Here is a 20,230-nt window from a genome sequence, read left to right as displayed (position 1 = left end):
TTTTCCGAGAAAGGGAACCTCTAGGAATTAGGATAGACAGGCGTCGTCTGTCATCTTTCAAGCCTCAACTCCAGCTCCAGGACGCTCAACTTCAGATTCAACGGGTTGTTCAACTTCACGACGTTGATTTCCATCGATGTCATCGCGATGTTCAAGCCGACGTCACATGACCGGGGTAATTCGACCTGGCATGTGAAATCGCCGAGGAAAAGTAGATATAGAAAAAAACCACGACTCAAAAGATATGTTGACTTTGGATATTATTTATTATTAAATAGAAATATCTGTCCTCGCTTTGATATAAAGCCCTCCATCCCATGCTCAAGTTCCAACCCATGACGAGTAAACAGCATATTTGCCGAAGAAAGAAGAAAAAGAAAGAGGAGAGTGAAAAAAACAAACTGTTTGAGTTCGAACTGCATAAACCTATCGGATCAGAGTGAGGAAACAAGATGCAAGAAAGCAGATCCATAATCCAGTTGCATGTACGCCTGTGGGAAAGTCATCCACGTCCTCGCTAAACCAAATATGTGCATATGATGTTGTAAATACAGAGCTTCAAAACGTAAAGGGACCCGCAAGAAAGGAGATTATAACTGAGATAGATCGATGGCGAATATTTGAAGGATGGGAGATTGACCAAAAAAAATATGTAGGCTATAAGTTGAGTAGGGAGATGGTGATCCCTTGCAAATGCTCTTTGGTTGGGCTAGAATGGAGATATATATTTGAGTAAACAAAAAAGAAAAACAATGCAGTCAGATTGGTTGGGATGGAATTCACGCATCATCCGAGCTCCTCAGGCCTGCATTAATAAGAGCCACAATATGGCTCTCCTTCAGCTCCGCAAAGGCCTCGGGATCCTGCTTCTGCAGTGCCAACAGCTCTTCAAGGTTGGATGTACCTTCTTGCAGTATAGAATGGGACGAAGAAGGCCGCCCTTCAGTATCGGTATGTGCATGTGTTTCTTGTCCCTCGAGGCCACGCAGTCGCTCAAGTTTTTCACGTAGAGCTTGAACCTGGACTGCGTCTGGCGGAGATTGGGAGATTGGTTTCTCAGGAGACTGCTGGTCCTGATCCTGGTTCTTGTCCTTATCCTTGTCTTTATCGTGACGATGGAGTAGTGTATGGTTGAGATGATGGCTGAGTCGATGGACTGTGCCTTCTTCAGATGTCAGGGCGCGGGAATGTAGAGAGGTGTTTGAGCTTGCTCGCGAGAGGCGGACAGCGTATCGATCTACTTCATCGTCGTCACCTGTGTTGGGGTTGGCGGACGAATCCTGTGGTTCGAGGATAGCAGAGTCGTTAATATTAGAGCGATTAGGGGATTCATCACTTGAGCGAGTTGTTGATGTTTCGTCAGGTATGCGGGTATCTGGAAATTCGTCTTCAAAACGTTGGATCATTCGTTGCAGGGTCATGTCGAGGAAGTAGAGTCGGCCTGTGATGGGTTAGTTAAAAGTTCTCTTTAGTTAGAGAGAATATATAGGAGGTACAAATACGTACGGTAGTTAAGGTCGTTACCTGCCCGATCCTCACGGACTAAAGCAGGTTGCAACCGTAGCCGGATCTTCCTCGCAGAGTTGAGTAGATCCCTTGACATATCGCGTGGTTTCTTGGTCACACGAACCTGGCTGAGGCGGCAATATGGCGTGGATGTTCCGCTCGCAGTAGGAGATTGCTCCCCTAAAACTTCGTCCACGGCGGTATAATCAGAGTTACCCAGACAGATCCCCAGGGCCTTGACAACACCCGTACCACCGATGACGTAGTCATCATCAGTAGTGACTTTCGAATCGTCGATGTCCTCATTTGCATCATCGGTGTGGCCAACCAGATGTGCTAGAATGTCAGGAACAGGAACGTCCTTGACGGCAGACTGAGAGTCGATGGACGATGATAGTTCCTCTTTCAATTCGCCATACTGGAGGTTACGGAGACAATATGCCACTATTTGTGAAGCGAGGGCTTTCACGACCTCGTTATTCTCTGGCGTCGGTATGTCGATATCAATAGCAATTATGTTCCGTGATATACGGGCCGCTGACATGAACGACGCGTACAGCGCGCAAGCCTCCTCCTGGGCTTCGGCAGTATTCGCAGATGCTAATTCCTCGATAGCCGGGTTTTCCAGAATATTTATATGGCACAGTTTGGGACAATCGGGCAGAATCTCCGCCAGGGCAATAGCATGTTCTGATCCCAAACAGACGTCTGCAAGATGTATCCGCCTCAAGTCTTGCATCTGGGGGAGGTACCTTCGTAGAATTCCTAGGGAATCTGGTTGCGTGATGAATAGGTCCCGGTTATGCGATAGGTCGATGAATCGGAAATTGGGTAACAACGTCAACCCTTGCATTAACGAGCAAAGTGTTTTCGGCGTCAACGAGCAATCCGCTAAACTCAGTGCACTAAGAGGGAATGATTTCTCAATGGCTGAAGCGAAGAGACCAATGTGCGCTTCTAGCTTGTTACCACCCAAGTCAAGGCCTTCGCATTTTCCGCCCTGGAAGTAACCGATAACATACTCGAGTCCTTCCTTGGTAAGTCCGTTATTAGCCAGACCAAGCCGTCGCAGTCCGACTGATCTTGTTGCTTCGCATATTTTCTGCACATCCTCAGTAGACGGCGAACACTCGCTGAGAACAAGCTCTTCTAGTCGTTCGCCTCCAAAGCGCTGGGATAGCGCATTTGCGAATATGGTACCTATATCAGATATAGGTTTGGATGTTCGGCTTACAGGCGATACCGGGCCATTGGTAGGTAGCGCTGGACGAGGGAATGGGATGCCGGACAGATCGATTCCCTTGAGAGAACGAGACATGTGGATGAAGAGGCAGATATGTCGCCATCCCTCGTGGCCGAGTTTTGAGTTCCCTTTTAGTGACAGTTTCTCAATGGCACCGTACCGCATTTCCTTCGCCAATGTTTCTCCAGTATGTCGCTGTTTTAACTGTCTCGCTTGTTTCGCGGCTTCTATCGTCTTGGTAGCCAGTAGCCCGCCTAGGATAACTCTGACAGCTTCGTCAGAAAGGCCACAATCTTGTAATATCAGCTTTCGAACGGGAACGATAGAAAGCCAATCACTAAAGGTAATGATATCGGTAAGAGTCATGGAAAACCCAGTCAAGTCCAGGACCGCGACGGTACCGGGGGATTCTGCCAAGATGGAGGACGGCGAAGAGATCTGCTCGACGAGCTTCTTCAACACGCCTGTTTCCCGAAGCTGGCAGCACCGTCGATATATCCGTAGGGGGTCCGTAGTTGGCTGGTCCTGGCCGCGGGACGACCTATGTATGGAGTTTGACTTGGAGGTACTATTACTCCCACCGTCCATGTTGACCTGTAGCGGAACGGAGCCATTTTCCTCAGCCTGTCGTCTCCGTTTCTCTTTACGTTCCTTTCGTTCCTCCTCCGAACGTTTCTTCTTCTCTTGTTTCTTGGTCGGTGGTGGTTTTGACTTCTCCTCGTCATTCGGTAACCGATCCGCAGGTTGTGCTGTGCCGTTAGCTGTTTGCACATTAGGGGCTGGTGAAGGTTCATCAGATGAAGGTCCGTGACCCAGGGCGGTTTTCAAAACGGTCCCTTCTTCCGCTTCCACTGCTTTGGCGTCAGGTTTCTTCTTCGCGGTCTTATCGTCGTCGCCCTCAGACCGTCGCGCAGTTCCCGCAATCTCTACATCCACACAAAACGCAACACGCCGTAGCTTCGCCTGGTTCAGCTCCGGGATCTTACACCTATCCCGTTCCGCGTCAATATTCATAACACGTCTCGGCCATACGCCACCATTCGGTGCGTGGCCTGAACCCAATTTGCCCAACCCAGAACCTCCTGAGGACGACAGCTTGCGAAACGCAGTATGGAAGAATGACGGATGTCCGCTCTTCAATGAGCCGCTCGTGAAGGAGCCAGAGCCCTCGTTTGACTTGTCAGCGTCCTTTGGCGAATACGCAGCGCCGAAAGGGTTCACTGCGTCAGGTTGTTGTTTGCTATTCGACGGCGATTCTCTCATATAACTTTGAGAGGGAGGGGTAGAGCCGGAGGTGAATTTGGAGCTTAGAGTGGAAATCCACGAATTGCGTCGGGGTATAGGCTTCGGTGGTGTCGGTTTGGCGGGCGTACTCGTCACTGTAGTTTGATTTACGCCTGAGAGTATGGCTGTACTTGCAGCCGCGCTCGCAACTTGTGCCTGGGCTTGGGCCTGGGCCGGGCTCTGGCTCTGGGTTGGTGGAGAGAGCGCTTGTTTGGCAGGTTCGTCTTCATCGCTCTCGGATGGTATTGGCAAGGGTTTCGATAGCGACGATGTTGGTGTTGATCTGGAGTTTTGGGTCTGAGCATGTCCATTTGTAGTAGTAGTAGTAGCGGTGCTGGTTCCATCTTCGTGGGGGGTGGCACCGTCGCCTGCAGCTTGTTCGTCTTGCTTTTGAGTAGGCCTGGCAGGCGCATTTTTGCCTCGACCGGCATTATCAGCTATACACCACCGTCAGACGAGCCCACGCTACGTATATGTAACTTGTATCTCGAATTAAGAAAACATACCCCGCTGTGAATGATGGAGCCAGCTCACATCGACGGCCTCGTCGCCGCCGTCCATGTCGACAAAACGAAGGTATAACCGGCCGAGCAGCGAAAGGAGAGAAACACGAGGCCCAGACGGCTAAAACCAAGGCTCTGGTCAACGTCGGGCGTTATTACACGAGGGCGGACTGCTGAGATATTGTAGTATGCAACGGCGGCGCTGCACACGAAGACAGGGAACAGTTCTCGCTCTCCGGGAAGGGCAAACAGAGCTTGTGCAGTGTAAGGCCAGTTATCAGGGACAGTATCAAGGCAATGGCAGAGTGCTCGTGGAGTGATCGTGGTGGTGACGGCGGATTTTCACAGCGGTTTCCGGCGGGAATGTTCCATGGATGGTCGAGTGAGACAGAGACGGGACATCATGAAGCTGAATGCCGATTGACGGTGCAGTATCCGGATTCCAGAGTGATCTCAGCGTGAAGACGCAGCAGGGATTGGTGCTATGATAGATGTGACTGTGCTGCGCTGTGTGTTCGGCGTCGAGATATATCCCCACGACCCAGGCGTCGGCCCAGGATTACAAAGCGGCTGATGCCAAAGTTTCTTCCTGGTACTTCTGCTCCCTGTAACTATTGACGACAGTTAGCCTAAGGTAAATGCCTATTCGCTTGCCCAGTGAATCAATGGAGAGTTTCTTTTTTCTTCCCCAGGACCAAGACGATGCGGCGTCGAGAGTATGGAAACGGAGCAGAGACTGATGACGAGGACGAGGAGCGGAGAGGAGGGTTATAAGCCTACCCTGCCCTTAGTCGACGCTGTATTGCGCTATCTCGGGGATGTTCGTTGGTGGCCGTGAGGAAGATGTAGCGAGGATGTAGTTACGATGTATCCACCGCGCGCGGAGATCGCGTGATCTTTTCCTCCTTCAACTTCACCTTCGACATCGCCGTCACTTCTCACATACAGACAGCCAGGGAACAGCGCGAGACGGCGGTGATATGGCCGTAGGGCACGGGGACTGCACTCGCACTGAGGACGACATGCCAGCTCCAGGCCATGGCCGTACGGATATTGCTTCTTCAACGGCTCAGAGGCATCACCAACACGACCACGACCACAACCATGACCACGGTGAGATGCTCCCGTTAAGCCTCACGCGGAACTGCTGAAACTGCGCGGATAAATAACCTTCTTTCGGTCGAGATGCTAGGGGCAACTCATCAGATCAAGTGCAGCCACATGCTGTATACTTGCGGTGCTTGCGGTGCTTAGCTACCCTAGCTGCTGGCCTAAATGCTGCCTAAAGCCGGCCTAAACCTGGCTTCGGTGACCAATATGCCCCTTTCCATAGCTCGCCGACTGTCCAAGCCTGCTAGCGACGCCGATATAGATAGCTGTCCTCACTACTTTCAATATTCAACTCTAGCCCAATATACGGAGGACTACGGAGTACTATCTCTTTATCTGTTACTATTTGCATCTTACTGACTTATGATATATGATATCACCATTTGTTCCAGGTTTTGCTGTGCGACTCTGGATAGGAAACAACGAGGATCAACGTCTGATCTATGGTAGAACGGCTGATACCGTCAGCCGGAAGCCAAAGTCGTGGAACATACAATAATGATTTGACCATCAACTGGCTAAGCATAGTAGATACTGCCAGTCGAATCGTCCTTAGAAGCCTTTGGCCGCGATTCATTGTCCAAGGCGCGACAAACTTCCTGCATGGTGAGAAAGCCATCCCCGAGCCAACAATTCCTGATGATTTCACCCAAGAATACATCATCCGTGTTCGGAAACTTCTCAGCTGTTGGCCACACCTTGAAGGTCTTGGACTCGGGGTCGTCATCAATATCAGTCTCGATATCGGGTATAACGTAGAATTCATATCGACGTCCGGAGATGACCTCATACATCATCGAACCGAAACGCGCGATGTCGAACTTGACTGAAATAAAGTCCTCGGACGTATAGCTGGCCATGTCCTCATCGTTCGACACTATCACAGACTCGGTGAAATCGCACATCTGGAGGGAAAGATTCTCATCAAGCAGGAAATTTCGCGCCGCGATATCAGTAACCAGCACCCGCCGCTCGTGCACTCGACGGACGATATCTGCAGCTTCACGAAGCCATCGTAGTCGTTGAGCGTCGTCCAGGCTATCATTATGAGCGCGCAGATAGCTGCTAAGGGGCCCCTGACGTAGATATGGCATCTGAATCTCGGTGTCAGAGATCCGGCAGGGTGTTATAACGCCCTGTACGTGCCCCAGATGGCGATACACCAGCCCTTCATGCTTGAGGGACTCTCTGTTCGCCTCATTCATCTGTAGGGAGGAGATTCTTGCTATCTCGGACGCGTCCTCAGACACAGGCCAAATATTGGCAGTCTTCACAGCAATGTTTCCAGTACGCATCACACGTCCAGTCCGACCAAGGCCGATCAACTTGGGGCCATCGTTGTCTCTCATGGCTGATGGCCTTTGGGCTTGCTGATGCCTGATGTTGATATGTTTGGGCGTCTCCTTTGACCAAACACTCATGTGACCATTTAACTCTCTTACGCCAGATGATATACTTGTCAACAGTAGAAGCAAAGATATCTTGGGAATCCTACGGATGACATGAGAACGAGATTCGGGAATACGCAGGCTCTTATTCTCTCCATGGTCCGGTCATAAATAAAGAAATCATGTCATTATTCCGTTCCGTCCCCCAGGTCATAAGAAGTAGCGCAAAACACCCGTAAAAAAAGAAGAACGAGAAGGATTAAAATACACTCAACACCAGATGCATTTTCCCATTTGTATTTTGCTTCGTGCTAACAACGACACTTGCCTACATTGGTGGTCAAGGTGTAGAGAGTCGAAAAAGAAAGAAGAAAAGGTGAGAACAGCGAGCGGCAAGCAGTTTAAGCGGCCAACTCGCGGATCTTGGCCTCGACACGGGCATCCTTCTCCTCCTTGGTGAGCTTCTTGTTTCTGTACTTCAAGCTCTCGGCCTTCCATTCGGCCTTGCTCTTCTTGGGGCCAGCCTCCTCGTCCTTCTTGAAGGGGTCCTCGCGGATGGCAGCGTGGGCGTTGGTGTACATCTCCTCGAGCTCACCGGCATCGAGGTCGTTCTCGATGTACTTGCAGAACTGACCCTGGTAGCGCTCCTCGTCGTCATCGGCAAGACCCTCCATGTACTCGGCAACGTGGCCACCGAAGATGTACTTGCGGAGAGTCTCGGCGTCGAGCTCCTTGCCCTCAATGTCGTATCCGGGGAAACGGTTCTCAGAGTGGGGGACGAAGATACCACCGTCAGAGGCACCCTTCATGGCAGCGAAGACACGGGCACCGGTGGAAGTACGGTGAAGACCAACGTCGAGGACGGCCTTGAAGGGACGGCGAGTGCCATCGTCGGTCTCGGCGGCCTCGGTGAGGGTGTATTCACCCTCTGGCTCCTCGACACCGGCAAAGTCCTCGTCGAGGCCGAGCTTCTTCAAGGTGCGGCGGGCGAGGAGGAGACCGGTGGCGTAAGCGGCAGACCAGTTGGTGAGACCGTTCTTGATGCCATAACGCTTGAGTTCGTGGGCGTAGGCACAGGCGAAGACCTTGTCGCCGGAGATCTCAGCAGTGACGATCTGGGTGATGATGTCACGGTTGGTGAAGCGGACGACCAGGCGGTACTTGGGCGAGTTGTACTTGTTCTTGGCCTGGGTGATCAAGCGCTTACGGGCATAGTAGTCGGTTTTACCCTGACGACGACGCTTGAACTTCGTCTGGAAACGACTGTATACAGCCGTTAGTACTTTATCTAAAATTCCATTTATTTGCAGAGCAGACTTACCTGAAGTATGGGCGGTTCTTGACAAGCTTGGTGAAAGGCTATGGACATAAAGACATCGCGAGTCAGCAATTTGCGCTTCAGAAGATTCAATTCCGAAGCATCTTGCGGGACTCCAGCGGGACAGCACATCGAAGGGCGGACGGGAATCAAAAGCCAGGACGACTGGCGAAGTAGACACTTACCATCTTGCTGGCTGCTCGACGGACGACTTGGTGCGTTCGTTGTTGTGTTGGCGGTTGGCGTGGTGGGAGGAAATCTTTTGGTCGTTGTGCGAAAAGAGGGCAAATTTATTTGTGCGCGCTTCGGTAAAAGTCGCAGCCAAAGTCAGACAGCGAGGTTGGCGACGACCCTATCATCTTATTATCATTCTTCTTATAACTATTATTCTTCTCGCCATTATATTTATTCTTATTCTTCTGCTTCTTCTTCTTCTTCTTCTTTTTATTATTCTTCTTATTCTCCTTGGTTATTCCTTATTTATAGTCTACTGCTGAAATGATATCTACTCGCATGGCTACTATATAAAACAGACATGTTATAGCCTCGATTTATTCTCCAGACTCAGTCCCGTACGCTTCTCCAGCTCTCTCACGGCCTCCTGCGTACGTCCCAGGTCGACCTTGATCGTCTCCATGCCCGACTTCCTCGCCCACTTCAAGTTCACCCCGATATCATCCAAAAACACCACCTCCTCCGGCCGTATCTCCCCCTGCACCCCTTTCTCCCTCGCAGCCTGATTGATCTCCTTCATAGCGAGTGCGTAGATCCTGGGGTCCGGTTTCCGTAGCCCCGTATGTGCGCTGGAGATGAAAAAGTCGAAGAACTGCTTCACGTCCTCAGCTGCCGAGTTCTTGCCTAGATTGCTCTCGTCCGGTATGATGGTGGTATTCGATAGAGCGCCCATGATGAAGTGGCCGGAGTCCTTTAGTCGCTGTAGAGCAGGGAACATGTAGGGATCTGGACTTTGCGCAACTCGCATCATCTCCCAAAAGACGTACTCGGCATCGACCTGTGGGAGGTCAGGATGTTTCTCCTTCGTACTAGTAGGTGACTGGGCGTTGAATTGCTTCCATAGATGCGTATGTCGGAAGTCGCTGTTAAACGACTTGAACCAGTCTGCGTCAAGCTGGACCTCTCCTCGCTCTAGTCGATGCCATGCGCCGTCTGGAGAAGTATGCTGTATGCTGTAGTTAATCCATCCGATAGGTAGGTTGTTGGCCTTTTCATAGTCCAGGATAGCCTGGAATGGTGATATTACCTGTAATCCTGTTAGAATATGCTATATGGACAAAGGCAGGGGAGGATCATACGCAGACGCCTCCGACGTCGAAGAGGAGCGCCCTCGGTCGTTTCGCCAGCGCCATCTTGCTTGTCCTTGAAGATGGCCGGCCAGCGGTTTACTTCGACTTCTTCAGCGTGATATATATATCACTTCTCCTCCTTGCCAGGAAGTATAGCCGGGGCCGGTCTTCTTATCCGGTGGAAGAAGAAGCTGGATTGTGCCGAGGTCAGACCTTACTGCGATGGTGGAGATTCGCCCGACCAACTTACGCCTCACGTTAAGCTACCTACGAACGGTGTCTAAGGGCAGATATACGGTCTTACGGTTAGAAAGGTCGAAGGAGAAGCTTCACGGTCATCATAGGTCATCAGATCTCATTTCACTAAGGGCGAAAGCCCGCCGAACAACCATCTTCATCTGGGATGGGCATAAGAAAGCATTAAAAACAGATCATAGTGATCATTAAAAGAAGAGGAAAAGAAAAAAGGAAATTCGTCAGCTGAGATCCCACCGAGATAAACGCCGTGCCGGGGAAAATTTTCTCTATCGTCCCTGGGTATCTTCGTAGCCCCTAACGCCTCCGGGCCCCTTCTGGAGCACCGGGAAAAACAAACAAACAAAGCCAACGCTGGCCCATCCTCAGAACAGACGCCACGGAGGGGGAGAGCAATTCAGCTCCCAGGCTACTCAACGCCTGGGGGAGCATCCTTGAGGATCTCCCATCCCCACTCCTCCTCTGGCTTCTCTGGGTCCATCCCCAGCGCGTTGCGGTATGCCCGCACCTCGTTTTGCAGCCCCGCCACGATGCGAAGAGGAAGGACTTCCTCCTCGCACCGTAGGCGGTACGCTGTTCGGATCATCTCGGCGCACTTCATGGTCTGTGCGTGCCAGTAGTCACGATCCAGGCGAGATGCCAGGTGGGCGTCGCGTTCGGCTTGCAGGAGGTCATTGTAGCGGCGCTTCTGCGAGAGGAAATGGCCTTCGTTATTGCAGCAGTAGTTGCGGATCTGCTCGACCATGGTGCCGACTGCATTCTCGTACTCGGCGATGAGCTTCATGTTTTCAACTTGCTCGTGACGGAGGGTCTCAACCCGGCGTTTCTCCCTGGCAAGTGCGCGTTCGAGCTCCGCGATACGCGTAGCTGGTGAAGGCGTTAGTTACATGTCATTTAATTTTGGTGGTATAGCGGTTTAGCATGGAGTTGCATACCAGTGATCTCTCCGTTAACTTCCTGTAGACTCGGAGTAGTACCTTCAGCTGCGGCACGACGCTATACAATGTCAGTTAGCACTTTATTTGAATAGAAATAGGCATGAAATAGGTATGGAATAGGGGTTGTAAAGTGAGGTGAAGGTGAGAAGCTTACAGCGATATCTTCGGCACTCTTGATGATGCCACTGGTCAGGTCACGGTTATTCTTCAAGACGTCACTCAGCTCATTGACCATGGCGTAGAGATGGTTAAGGTCCATCTGGTGTCCAGCGTTCATTGGAAAGGACGCATTCATGGCTGGCATGGCTGGAGCACCGTTATGCATGGCGGGGCTGGCTGGAGCAGAGTTGGTATGACGAGGAGCTGACATGGCTGGAGGATTGCCTGCAGCGTTGCTGGCGTTGCTAGAGTCGAAGAAGTTTGTAAACAGACCCGCAGAACTCGACGGTCCACTGGTAGACGCGCTCGACGGAGCAGCAGAGGAGGGAGTATTAGCGGTGTTTTGGCTGTTCTGGTTGACAGACATGCTGAAAGCTGCAACGGCAGCGTTGATTGCAGAGAAGTCTTCGTCGTCTTCCTTGGGTTCAGATCGTGGAATGGGCGGCTGCTCTTCGCGTGGGATGCCGAGTATCTTTTCACGGAAGCTGATCAGGTCCTCGTTGGTGACTGAAGTCCTATTTCGACGATGGACACTCGCTGGACGCCGTGGCAGGGCACGCGTATTAGATGATTCGCCGGTGTCTGATGGCAATTGGGAAAGAAGGACGAGTCAGACTATCAGCTATCCTCGCGCGAAGATGGGGGGATGGGAGTTGTAGTTGGTGTTTGTTGTGTTGCTCACCTTCATCTTCTTCAGCAAAAGGTGATCGGAGGTTAGCGGACATGACTTCTTCCGTTCCGAAAAGTCACGCTAAGCAGACAGAGAGATCACGTGGATATCTAGATGTTTTGCTCTGAGTAAAGGGTCAAGAGGAGAATATCAGGGTTATTTTGATGGAACAAGCAGATGTGGTCACTGTAGCTGACAGGTGGTGAAGATGGGTGAAGCTGGCAGGAAGGTGAAGTTGTTGACAGGACGTGGTTCTTGTTTACGTCTTGCCTTATATAGTGAAGGGCAACGACTAAGCGGCCCTTACCCTCACAGAGAAGGCATAGGATCAGATGCTGATGGAAGTTTTATAATACCTAGAAATAGTTACTCCATGAGCTGCTTCTCTCCTATTCTAGATACACCCTATCCAGTTCCAGCCTTAAAGAGAGCCCTAGACTCATGCATTCATTCAGGATAACAACATCTGAAACACAGGCTCTATTACCTCAATGTGCAACTAGAGACCTAGAATGTAACTCAGAGGGTGCCCTATTGGTATCTCACTCCTTCTCTCTCTACCTTGTTAGGGAATATCCATGCATCCCATCGGTGCTACCCGGCTGCTTTCAGAGGGCCTGTGGCTGCATCCCACGGGAGTGTACGCCTGGATTGTACGCCTCTTTATTACGTACACGTACTGCCGTCCCTTTCAACCATGCAGCCCGCCTAATTGACTGGGAAATGTTTATGTTTTGCAAAAGGACATGGGAACACTCAGGTCATATCCAGCAGTCGAGCCAGCTTTTCTTCAGCGTCCATGACTGGCTCCGTCTCCTGTTCCGAAGTGGAGTTGAGGTTCTGAGCCCTCCCGACTTTGCTAGCCACTTTGGCGAGCAGCATCCTCATACGGTCCAATTCAGCTCCAAGCTGGCCATCTCTCGTGGCAAGGTTGGGTTGGATCGTGTTCATGGGGTCTTCGAACGGTTCCAATAATCTCTTTAGCCGCTTATACTGTAAGAGTCTATCTTCTCGTTTCTTCCGCTCTGCATCAAGCTTGATAAGGCGTCCACGAAGCAGGTCGTACCTTTTTGTTGAGACAGTCATAAGCGCCGTATGCATACGTAGGTGGTGTGAGGGGCCTACCGAGCTTTATCCTCTTCACTCATCCCGTCTTCATGCCACTCATCGGGCAACCGGGCAATATTCCTTTGTTGTCATTAGCAGTGCATATACATACATACATCCCCAGATCATTTGCATACCTGGTATTCGTCAAATCAACACCCTTGTCAATGACGAGCTGGGTACTCTCTTCCCCCAACTCGGGACTTATAGAGTTCCAGTAAAGACGCTCAATCTGCTGAGAAACATGATGGATTGCCTGTGTCGAGAAGACGGTGCGACTATGCTGCTTCAATAGCGTGTTCACTGCGTTTGATCCCGTCAACCCTGTCCATGACATGCAAGATAGACAAAGAATTACATTAGGGGCGAGCATAGTGTACAAAAGGGGTAAACGGAGATTACATTTTTGCAGCACCTCGTTAACGACTTTGTCGCTGATATCGTCTTCGACAATTGGGCCATACTCGCGCCAGTCAGGGGATGGGTCAAGGGGCGTAGACAGCACGCGAACCTGGTCGCGGAGAAAACCAAGTTTGATCTCTGAGATGGTCCTCGGGGGGTCCATGGGGTTGGCGTCTTGCACAATATCTACGTGTATCCTGATGAGCTGCTCGTCGTTATAAGTTATAAAGCTGTTGATATCGCGACAAGGTTGAGTGGAAGACAGGTCACGTGTCGCCAGTCGGTTACAGATTTCATCCATGGATATATACAATATCGGCTGCTCATTGGATTATAACTCCTATATCTTATGGAATGCTTCTAGAGTTACAGTGGTGTATAGTCTGAGTCTTAGAAGGTAGCATGTCTAATGATAGATTGTAGACTTCATAGCCGTATAGCCTAGGCGTTGCTCCATTATGGTCTTCCTAGGGCGGCATTCGAGGTAGTGAGGGTATAAACCATCCAACCCGGCGTATACGCTGATTATATGCATATACCTAGTATATATATAGAATGCGAGACTTCCAAACCCACAGCTCATGCAGTGTTTGCCTGACATTCCCGTTCCATGGATATCACGGAACCAGCCTCTGTTGGTAGAGGTAACCAGCTCTAGCTTCCGCCGGTCCGAGACACGACACCTCACGCCCTATCCAGAGATAACCAACGTGTTAGAGACCGGACCCGTTAACGATGACAGACGTTGTATTTATAATATATCCACGATGAAGTTCGTGGGTGGTGCATGTTATTGGCTGCTGTGGAGGGCTGTGGAGCATTGACGCCCTTATGGGGATGTATAGGGCGTAAGTCCACTCGGATATATAAGACCGTTTTTTCTGCTACAGAAGTTGGGTATAAAGTGGTACTCCCTGTTTGACTACGAGTTGGTATTTCTGTTATGCTCTACGAATGGAAGTGCGAGTCATTATATTCGGATATCCTTGATTGTTTGCGTACATGAGGTAAGTGGAAGGAAGTGGTAGTGGCAGCGGTGTATAGAAGCATGCTGACTCTAGACGTTGATTAGGACAGATCGCAGATCATGGTCGTGAGGTGAAGTGAGGGTATGAGGAGAAAAGGTATCAAATACAAAGACATGAACGACACAATCTTACGGAACCCAGAGGAAAGACGAGAGAAGAAGAACAAGACGCAGACTACGCGATCCAGAACCATATCTTCTCGATGACGTTTCTGGGGATCTGCTGCGGCCACTCGACGGCGTCCATGGCAGCCTTGCCAGTGAAGATGTCTGCCTCAGCCGAGGGGATCCATCTGGTCCGCTTAAAGACCTTCCAGAAGATGAAGAGGGCGAAGTAGACAACGATACCCACGTAAGCGGTGAAGAAGGTATTGAACTTGAAGGGGCTGAAGGTGTCGAAGCCGTTGAAGATGATGATGATGGAGAAGAAGATGAGGGCGACCCAGGCGATGTAGGGCTGGAAGGGGGACTTGAGGATGAGGGTGTCGCGGTCTACGCCTTGGGCTTTGAGGGCGGCGTGGAAGCGGATGTATGCGACGAGGATGTTGACCCAGTTGAAGAGGGAGGCGATGGTGGTCAGGTTCTGGAACCAGATGAAGACGGTGGCCGAGCCGGTGGTGGAGGCCATGAAGGTGAGGAGGGAGACGGAGGCGGTCACCAGCACCGCGTAGATCGGGACGCCCCTAAGAATGTTAGCTTGACCATCAAACGAGGAAGAAAGAGAAAGAGACATACTGCTTGGTGCACTGGAGGAGGAAGCGGGGAGCCTGCTTGTTCTGGGCGAGACTGTAGAGGTATCTGCTTCCGGTGTACAAGAAGGCGTTTCCAGACGAGGTGGCGGAGGTGAGGATGACGGCGTTGATGATGGAAGGGAGGACGGGGATGGAAGCACGCTGGATGGCGATGACCCAAGGCGAGGCAGCCGCACCGGGCTCGTTGTTCTTCTGGGCCGAGAGCAGGTTCTTGTCGTTATACGGCACAAGCATACCCAGGAAGAGAGCACCGAGGACATAGAAGAACAGGATACGCCAGAAGACACGCTTGACGGCCTTGGGGATGTTCTTGCGCGGGTTCTCTGCCTCTCCCGCAGCACAGGCGACGGACTCGACACCACCGAAGGAAAAGGCAGCGTTGACGAGGGTAGAGAAGAGACCGAGGAAACGTCCCTTGTCGCCGGTGCCGAAGTACTCGTTCATGGCTCCGGGGTTCTTCCAGTATCTGAAGCCGATACGGTCGTGGGTTGGCCCACCACCGAGATCGATGATGAGGGAGAGGAGAAGCAGACCGAGGATGGTGACGATCTTGATACTGGCGAAGATGAACTCGGCCTCACCGTAGACGGAGACGGCCCAGACGTTGAGGAAGACGATGATGGCGATGACCAGACCGATCCACGCCGCGACGTTGATGTCTTTTGCGCCAGGCCAGTACTGGATGATGACGGCGGCCGCAGAGATCTCGACACAGAGCGTGATCGCGCATTGATACCATAACTATCCTGTTAGCCTATCTCTTTGACTTCTACCATGGACATCCTACTTACATTCCATCCGACGGCGAAACCAGCGGCGTCGTCGACGTATCTGGCGCAGAACTGCGGGATCGCACCGGGCAACGGGAGCCACGTCGCCATCTCACCCAGCGACATCATCTATCCTGTTAGCCCAGATCTATTACTAGAGTGATAGAGGGACTTACCATGCCGAAGATGGCGAGACCGACAAAGGTGTAGCCGATGAGCAGAGAGAGGGGACCACCCTGGGTGAGCGCGCGCCCGATACCCAGGAAGAGACCTGTTCCAATCGTCCCTCCGAGGGCGATGAACTGGATGTGTCGTGATTTCAGCCTGCCCAGTCAGTACTCTACACAAAGCACATCTACACATATAAAGACGACATACCCTCTAGAAACATAGCCGTATCGCTCGGCGGCCTCAGCATCGCCGTAGATGTCAGCGGCCTCTCCGTACGCGGCATCCTTGACATCGACGGCCTTCTGGGGGTGGTCGTAGGCAGGGACCGAGTCCGCCTTCTCGCCAACGCCCTTCTCCATGGCTAGATATGATAGTAGGTAGAAGAGAGTACTCCGTACAGCTGGTAGAAGAGAAGAGAGGACGAAAAAGAAGAAAAAGAAGAGAGAGAAGAGCGAGGAGATATATAAGGTAAAGACCAGCGCTAGCCACCTTCTTTTTCCCTTCCTTTTTTCTATATAGAAACAAGCTGCATGGTGCTAACTCTATGCCCCCGGACTCGTCTCTGGCGCCTGGTTGGACGGACACTACGCCTACGCTAGACACATCCCTACAGCCAATTTTAAAACAACGTGTGGGGTGCGGGCTGGTACGAAGAAAATCACCGACGCCACCAGACACCATGGACATAGGACTACTGTGAGGTACTGTTGGATGTACAGACATGGACAAAGGACAGACAAGGACAGCAAGAGACAAAGTACAGACAAGAGACACGTCCAGGTGTTGGTATGTGGTATGTCCAGGGATGCACATAATCTCCCGCCCTCAAGGTTCATGACCGAGCAGGCGGATGTCTCCTTCCTTCTGGGTATCAGCGGGCTCGTCTTCTCGAAGGATATACCCCGGCCTCCGTCGGTCTCCCTGTCACTCTCTAGTCTCCCAAGTCTCTTGTCTTGTCCCCTTCGCCCTATCATCTCCCCTATCTCTCTGGTCGGCGCAGACTGCCCGAACAGGGAACATTCTGGAAGACACGCTAGTCGCTAGGCCTGAACATACTTCTTCCTTTCTTACCTTTGCCTTCTTCGGTCGCCCCGACCCTCTACCACTCTACTGACACTACTCTACCATAACCAGACTCTCTACCGTACTCTACTAACGGAGATACCCGTCTCTCTACAGAGACTCTCTCTCTACAGACTCTCTAAAGACTTAAAGACTGCCAGGGTAAGTCTGGGGTTACGTCGCTAGTCCATGTAACATGGTCCCCGTATCTACTCTGTACCTTGGCTGCGTTCTGGAAGGTTGACCTTACGTAACGGCTTCCCCATACCCATACATCTCTCCCCATATATCTCCATCCCATCTCCATCCCCGTCTGCTCCTCCTGCTCCATATTACTCCGGCCTTGTCAAAGTGTAAGTAAGGAAGTAAGAGTAGAAGTAAGGGCAGGGGTATCGGAGTCACATGCATGGTCTTACATAATATCCTCGTATCCGGCGGGGCGCGGGGGATCCCTTGGGTCGCATCAAGGTAAAGTAGAGTAGAGAGTAAAGTAGTAGAGTAAAGTAGGAGAGTAGGAGAGAGTAGGAGAGATAAAGTCGTGGTCCCGCAACATCCTTCCCCAGATCAGCATCCATCATCTCCATCTTCATCATCTCCATACGACTCCATCTCATCTCCAGACTCTTACTCCATACTCTTTCTCCATCTCATCTCCATCCCAACGATCGTGCTACCTCGCTTCCCAACTCGACATCGCTGTCAAGCAAAAGGCGTACAGAAGCTTAATGCTTCTATATATATCTTTTAGGCCTGCTTTTCTAGTGCAACGGGCCTGTCGCCACTAGTTACTTACTTAGCTCTCGATAGTCTACTTACTTACATACTTACTTACATAGATCAGTGCGCTTGATTCCGCAGAGGCACGAGCAGTGCATGGTCAGTGTCACGTGAGAGGTAGAGATATATCCCGCAGTTCGCCTGTTCGTCTGTTCGTCTGGCAAAGGGCGTCGTCTGATCCCAGAGAGGCCCAGCTAGCTTCTCATCTTGCCTCCGCCTGGACCTTGGACGTCGGAGGTATGTCGTATATGTGGCGGACCAACAGAAATAGACAGGAACTTTCTTATTCTGTGGTACCATCCTCTAAAAGTAGAGTGAGAGTTAAGCGGGAGAAGGCTTGATAGCCACCGTTGGCGAGTTCAGTGGATGAACTCCTTCAGTCATGCTTTAAGGGTTTAAGGATAATTGCAATATCCGAGATAGAAATAGCCGACAAGCTAAGAGTAAGAGTAAGGTTACCAGCCGAGATGATCTGTATGAACCTGTTGAAAGAGGTAAGAGGTAAGGTAAGAGGGTGTAACATGTACCGAATAGACGCTGTAATTACCCTGTCTGAGTAGTCGAGATACATCGTTTCATAATAAAACAAAACGCGGTTAAGAGGGAAGATGGTAATGTTAAATGCGCCTCCAAAGTCTATCACTACGAGCAGGGATATGACCAGATAGATTAAATACATGGGAGAATGAAAAGGGCTACACGACTTTAAAGAGATGAGTACTCTGCAGTGCTCGGGATATAACCAGACAAGCGGTTCCTGCCAACAGCGATGCACCCCCAAACTCGGACGCTGAGAGATAGCCATACTTGGATGCAAGTTCGCCCGCTATGGGCGCCCCGATAAGGCTCCTGTTATTATCGTCAGTGACATGGTTAGCCTTGTACCCTAGGTAAGTAGACAGGGCAGGGGCTAGAACTTACGCGATGGAGCATATTCCCATGATAGAGCCCACCGCGGCGCCATAGGTCGCTGGGTCAACGAGCTGCGTGGCACAGGCTCCCTGGAGGCTGATAATGGCCTGTCAAGTCGTTAGCATTGAACAATGTTAAGGGATAATAGCGCAGTGAGAGGGACATACCCCCGATGCAAAGCCGTATGCGATGGAGATGGCTATTAGACCGCCCAGAGACGTCGCCACGGTCATACAGCAGCAGATGATACCAGAGAACAGCGCCGCCACGATCATGACATTGAACTTGCCGTATCTATCAGCCCAGAACCCAGGAAGCAGTCGACCAAATAGGCTGGTCGCGTTGATGATGGAGATCAAGTAGAAGGATATCTCAGCATCCTTCCCCACAGATATAGAATATGAGGTGATGAAATAGAATGGAACGAAGAGGCCAAGCGAACACAGGAAAAATGCAGCTGCCAACATGCCGAAGGCCGGTGTCTTCATGGCCGCAACGTTCGGTTTGGGCTTATCTGCTTTTTTCCTCTTGGGGAGACGGACGGTAAGGCAGCCAAGCACCAGAAGAGGCATCATTATGAATCCTGCAATGCGCATCGTCCAAGGGAAGCCAAAGTCTACCAGTAGTCGTCGAAGAGCAATTGACCAGATAACGCCGCCTATCGATGATCCGCCAACGGTGATTCCAAGCGCGAGTGCCCGGTGCTTTACAAAGTAAAGAGATGTCGCGATGTAGCTGGGTAAGAAGAGGCCCGCCACTCCTAGACCGAATAGTAATCCCTGAGCAAGGAAGAACTGGTAGTATTCTCTGCAAAGAGAAGTCATGAATATTCCCAGTAATGCCAGAACGGTCCCCCCTCGAAGTAGCCACTACAGCACATGGATCAGCCGTTGCTCCTAGCGATATAGAGACATAAACTCACCTTTGGACCGCAAAGATCAGTTAATATCCCCGTTACAACGGCTCCAGCAAACATGCAGAATACATTAAACGATCCAAACCACGATACTGCCGATAATGACTTGTCACGGAAAAACGTCTTGGTGTAGAATTCCTGAAAGACGCCGAAGGCATTGACGAATCCAACGGTGCAGAAGAGTATGCATGTTGTGCCGATGAGTGTGAGGACCGCCCGACGACTGAAGACTTAGCATGGTATACTGGTATAATGATATAATGCATGATAGACGGTCTCAACTCACTTCCATTCTGATTCATGGGGTGGTCCGGATACCCTTTCTTCACTGGAGGCATCATCCTGGTGTTTTTCTAGATCGCTAGAAGACGGTATCTCTGACATCGTCCTTGTTTAAAAGGAGCACTTATAAAGCTGAAGGTTGATATATAGGATATCCTGATTGAAGAATACTGGAAAAGATACTATAGAAGTCCGCTGACTTTTATATCTATCTATCCATCATTCCTTTCTCGTGATGGCCGAGTCATCGACGGGGGAATATGAGACCGCATGGCCCACAGCTGAGCTTTCTGCTGCAATATATCCATGCCTAGATCAATCCTGCCATCCAGTCCCGTCTCTAATCCGTGTTGTGGTTGGTGTATATCGAGAAG

General features: G+C 50.9%; 6 protein-coding genes across 6 annotated transcripts; all 6 read right to left on the bottom strand.

Moving 5' to 3' along the window:
• Positions 1-779: 779 nt before the first annotated feature.
• Positions 780-4,594, bottom strand: GIQ15_05303 (cell wall biogenesis protein Mhp1; the record flags this gene model as incomplete). The annotated part of the gene is made up of 3 exons (XM_033552720.1): positions 780-1,441; positions 1,507-4,470; positions 4,540-4,594. 3 exons carry the CDS (start codon positions 4,592-4,594, stop codon positions 780-782), a joined length of 3,681 nt encoding a protein of 1,226 aa, XP_033406450.1.
• A 1,570-nt stretch (positions 4,595-6,164) lies between these two features.
• GIQ15_05302 (60S ribosomal protein L5) lies at positions 6,165-9,719 on the bottom strand (the record flags this gene model as incomplete). Its single annotated transcript, XM_033552719.1, has 6 exons — positions 6,165-7,101; positions 7,512-8,297; positions 8,356-8,393; positions 8,538-8,611; positions 8,929-9,613; positions 9,666-9,719. The coding sequence occupies 6 exons, from the start codon at positions 9,717-9,719 to the stop codon at positions 6,165-6,167; spliced, it is 2,574 nt and encodes an 857-aa protein (XP_033406449.1).
• A 601-nt stretch (positions 9,720-10,320) lies between these two features.
• On the bottom strand, positions 10,321-11,733 carry GIQ15_05301 (uncharacterized protein; the record flags this gene model as incomplete). Its single annotated transcript, XM_033552718.1, has 4 exons — positions 10,321-10,778; positions 10,847-10,907; positions 11,004-11,545; positions 11,691-11,733. The coding sequence occupies 4 exons, from the start codon at positions 11,731-11,733 to the stop codon at positions 10,321-10,323; spliced, it is 1,104 nt and encodes a 367-aa protein (XP_033406448.1).
• Positions 11,734-12,434: 701 nt separating this feature from the next.
• Positions 12,435-13,350, bottom strand: GIQ15_05300 (uncharacterized protein; the record flags this gene model as incomplete). Its single annotated transcript, XM_033552717.1, has 3 exons — positions 12,435-12,744; positions 12,804-12,866; positions 12,923-13,350. The coding sequence occupies 3 exons, from the start codon at positions 13,348-13,350 to the stop codon at positions 12,435-12,437; spliced, it is 801 nt and encodes a 266-aa protein (XP_033406447.1).
• A 1,039-nt stretch (positions 13,351-14,389) lies between these two features.
• GIQ15_05299 (amino acid transporter) lies at positions 14,390-16,266 on the bottom strand (the record flags this gene model as incomplete). The annotated part of the gene is made up of 5 exons (XM_033552716.1): positions 14,390-14,897; positions 14,950-15,707; positions 15,758-15,865; positions 15,913-16,060; positions 16,115-16,266. The coding sequence occupies 5 exons, from the start codon at positions 16,264-16,266 to the stop codon at positions 14,390-14,392; spliced, it is 1,674 nt and encodes a 557-aa protein (XP_033406446.1).
• Positions 16,267-18,441: 2,175 nt separating this feature from the next.
• GIQ15_05298 (uncharacterized protein) lies at positions 18,442-19,958 on the bottom strand (the record flags this gene model as incomplete). The annotated part of the gene is made up of 5 exons (XM_033552715.1): positions 18,442-18,595; positions 18,668-18,765; positions 18,826-19,527; positions 19,581-19,797; positions 19,861-19,958. The coding sequence occupies 5 exons, from the start codon at positions 19,956-19,958 to the stop codon at positions 18,442-18,444; spliced, it is 1,269 nt and encodes a 422-aa protein (XP_033406445.1).
• Positions 19,959-20,230: the final 272 nt, after the last annotated feature.

The sequence above is a fragment of the Arthroderma uncinatum genome (genome assembly GCF_011692745.1).
Source record: "Arthroderma uncinatum strain CBS 119779 chromosome Unknown scaffold3, whole genome shotgun sequence".
In the NCBI taxonomy this organism is placed as follows: Eukaryota; Fungi; Ascomycota; class Eurotiomycetes; order Onygenales; family Arthrodermataceae; genus Arthroderma; species Arthroderma uncinatum.
This window is presented reverse-complemented; position numbering and strand designations above follow the sequence as displayed.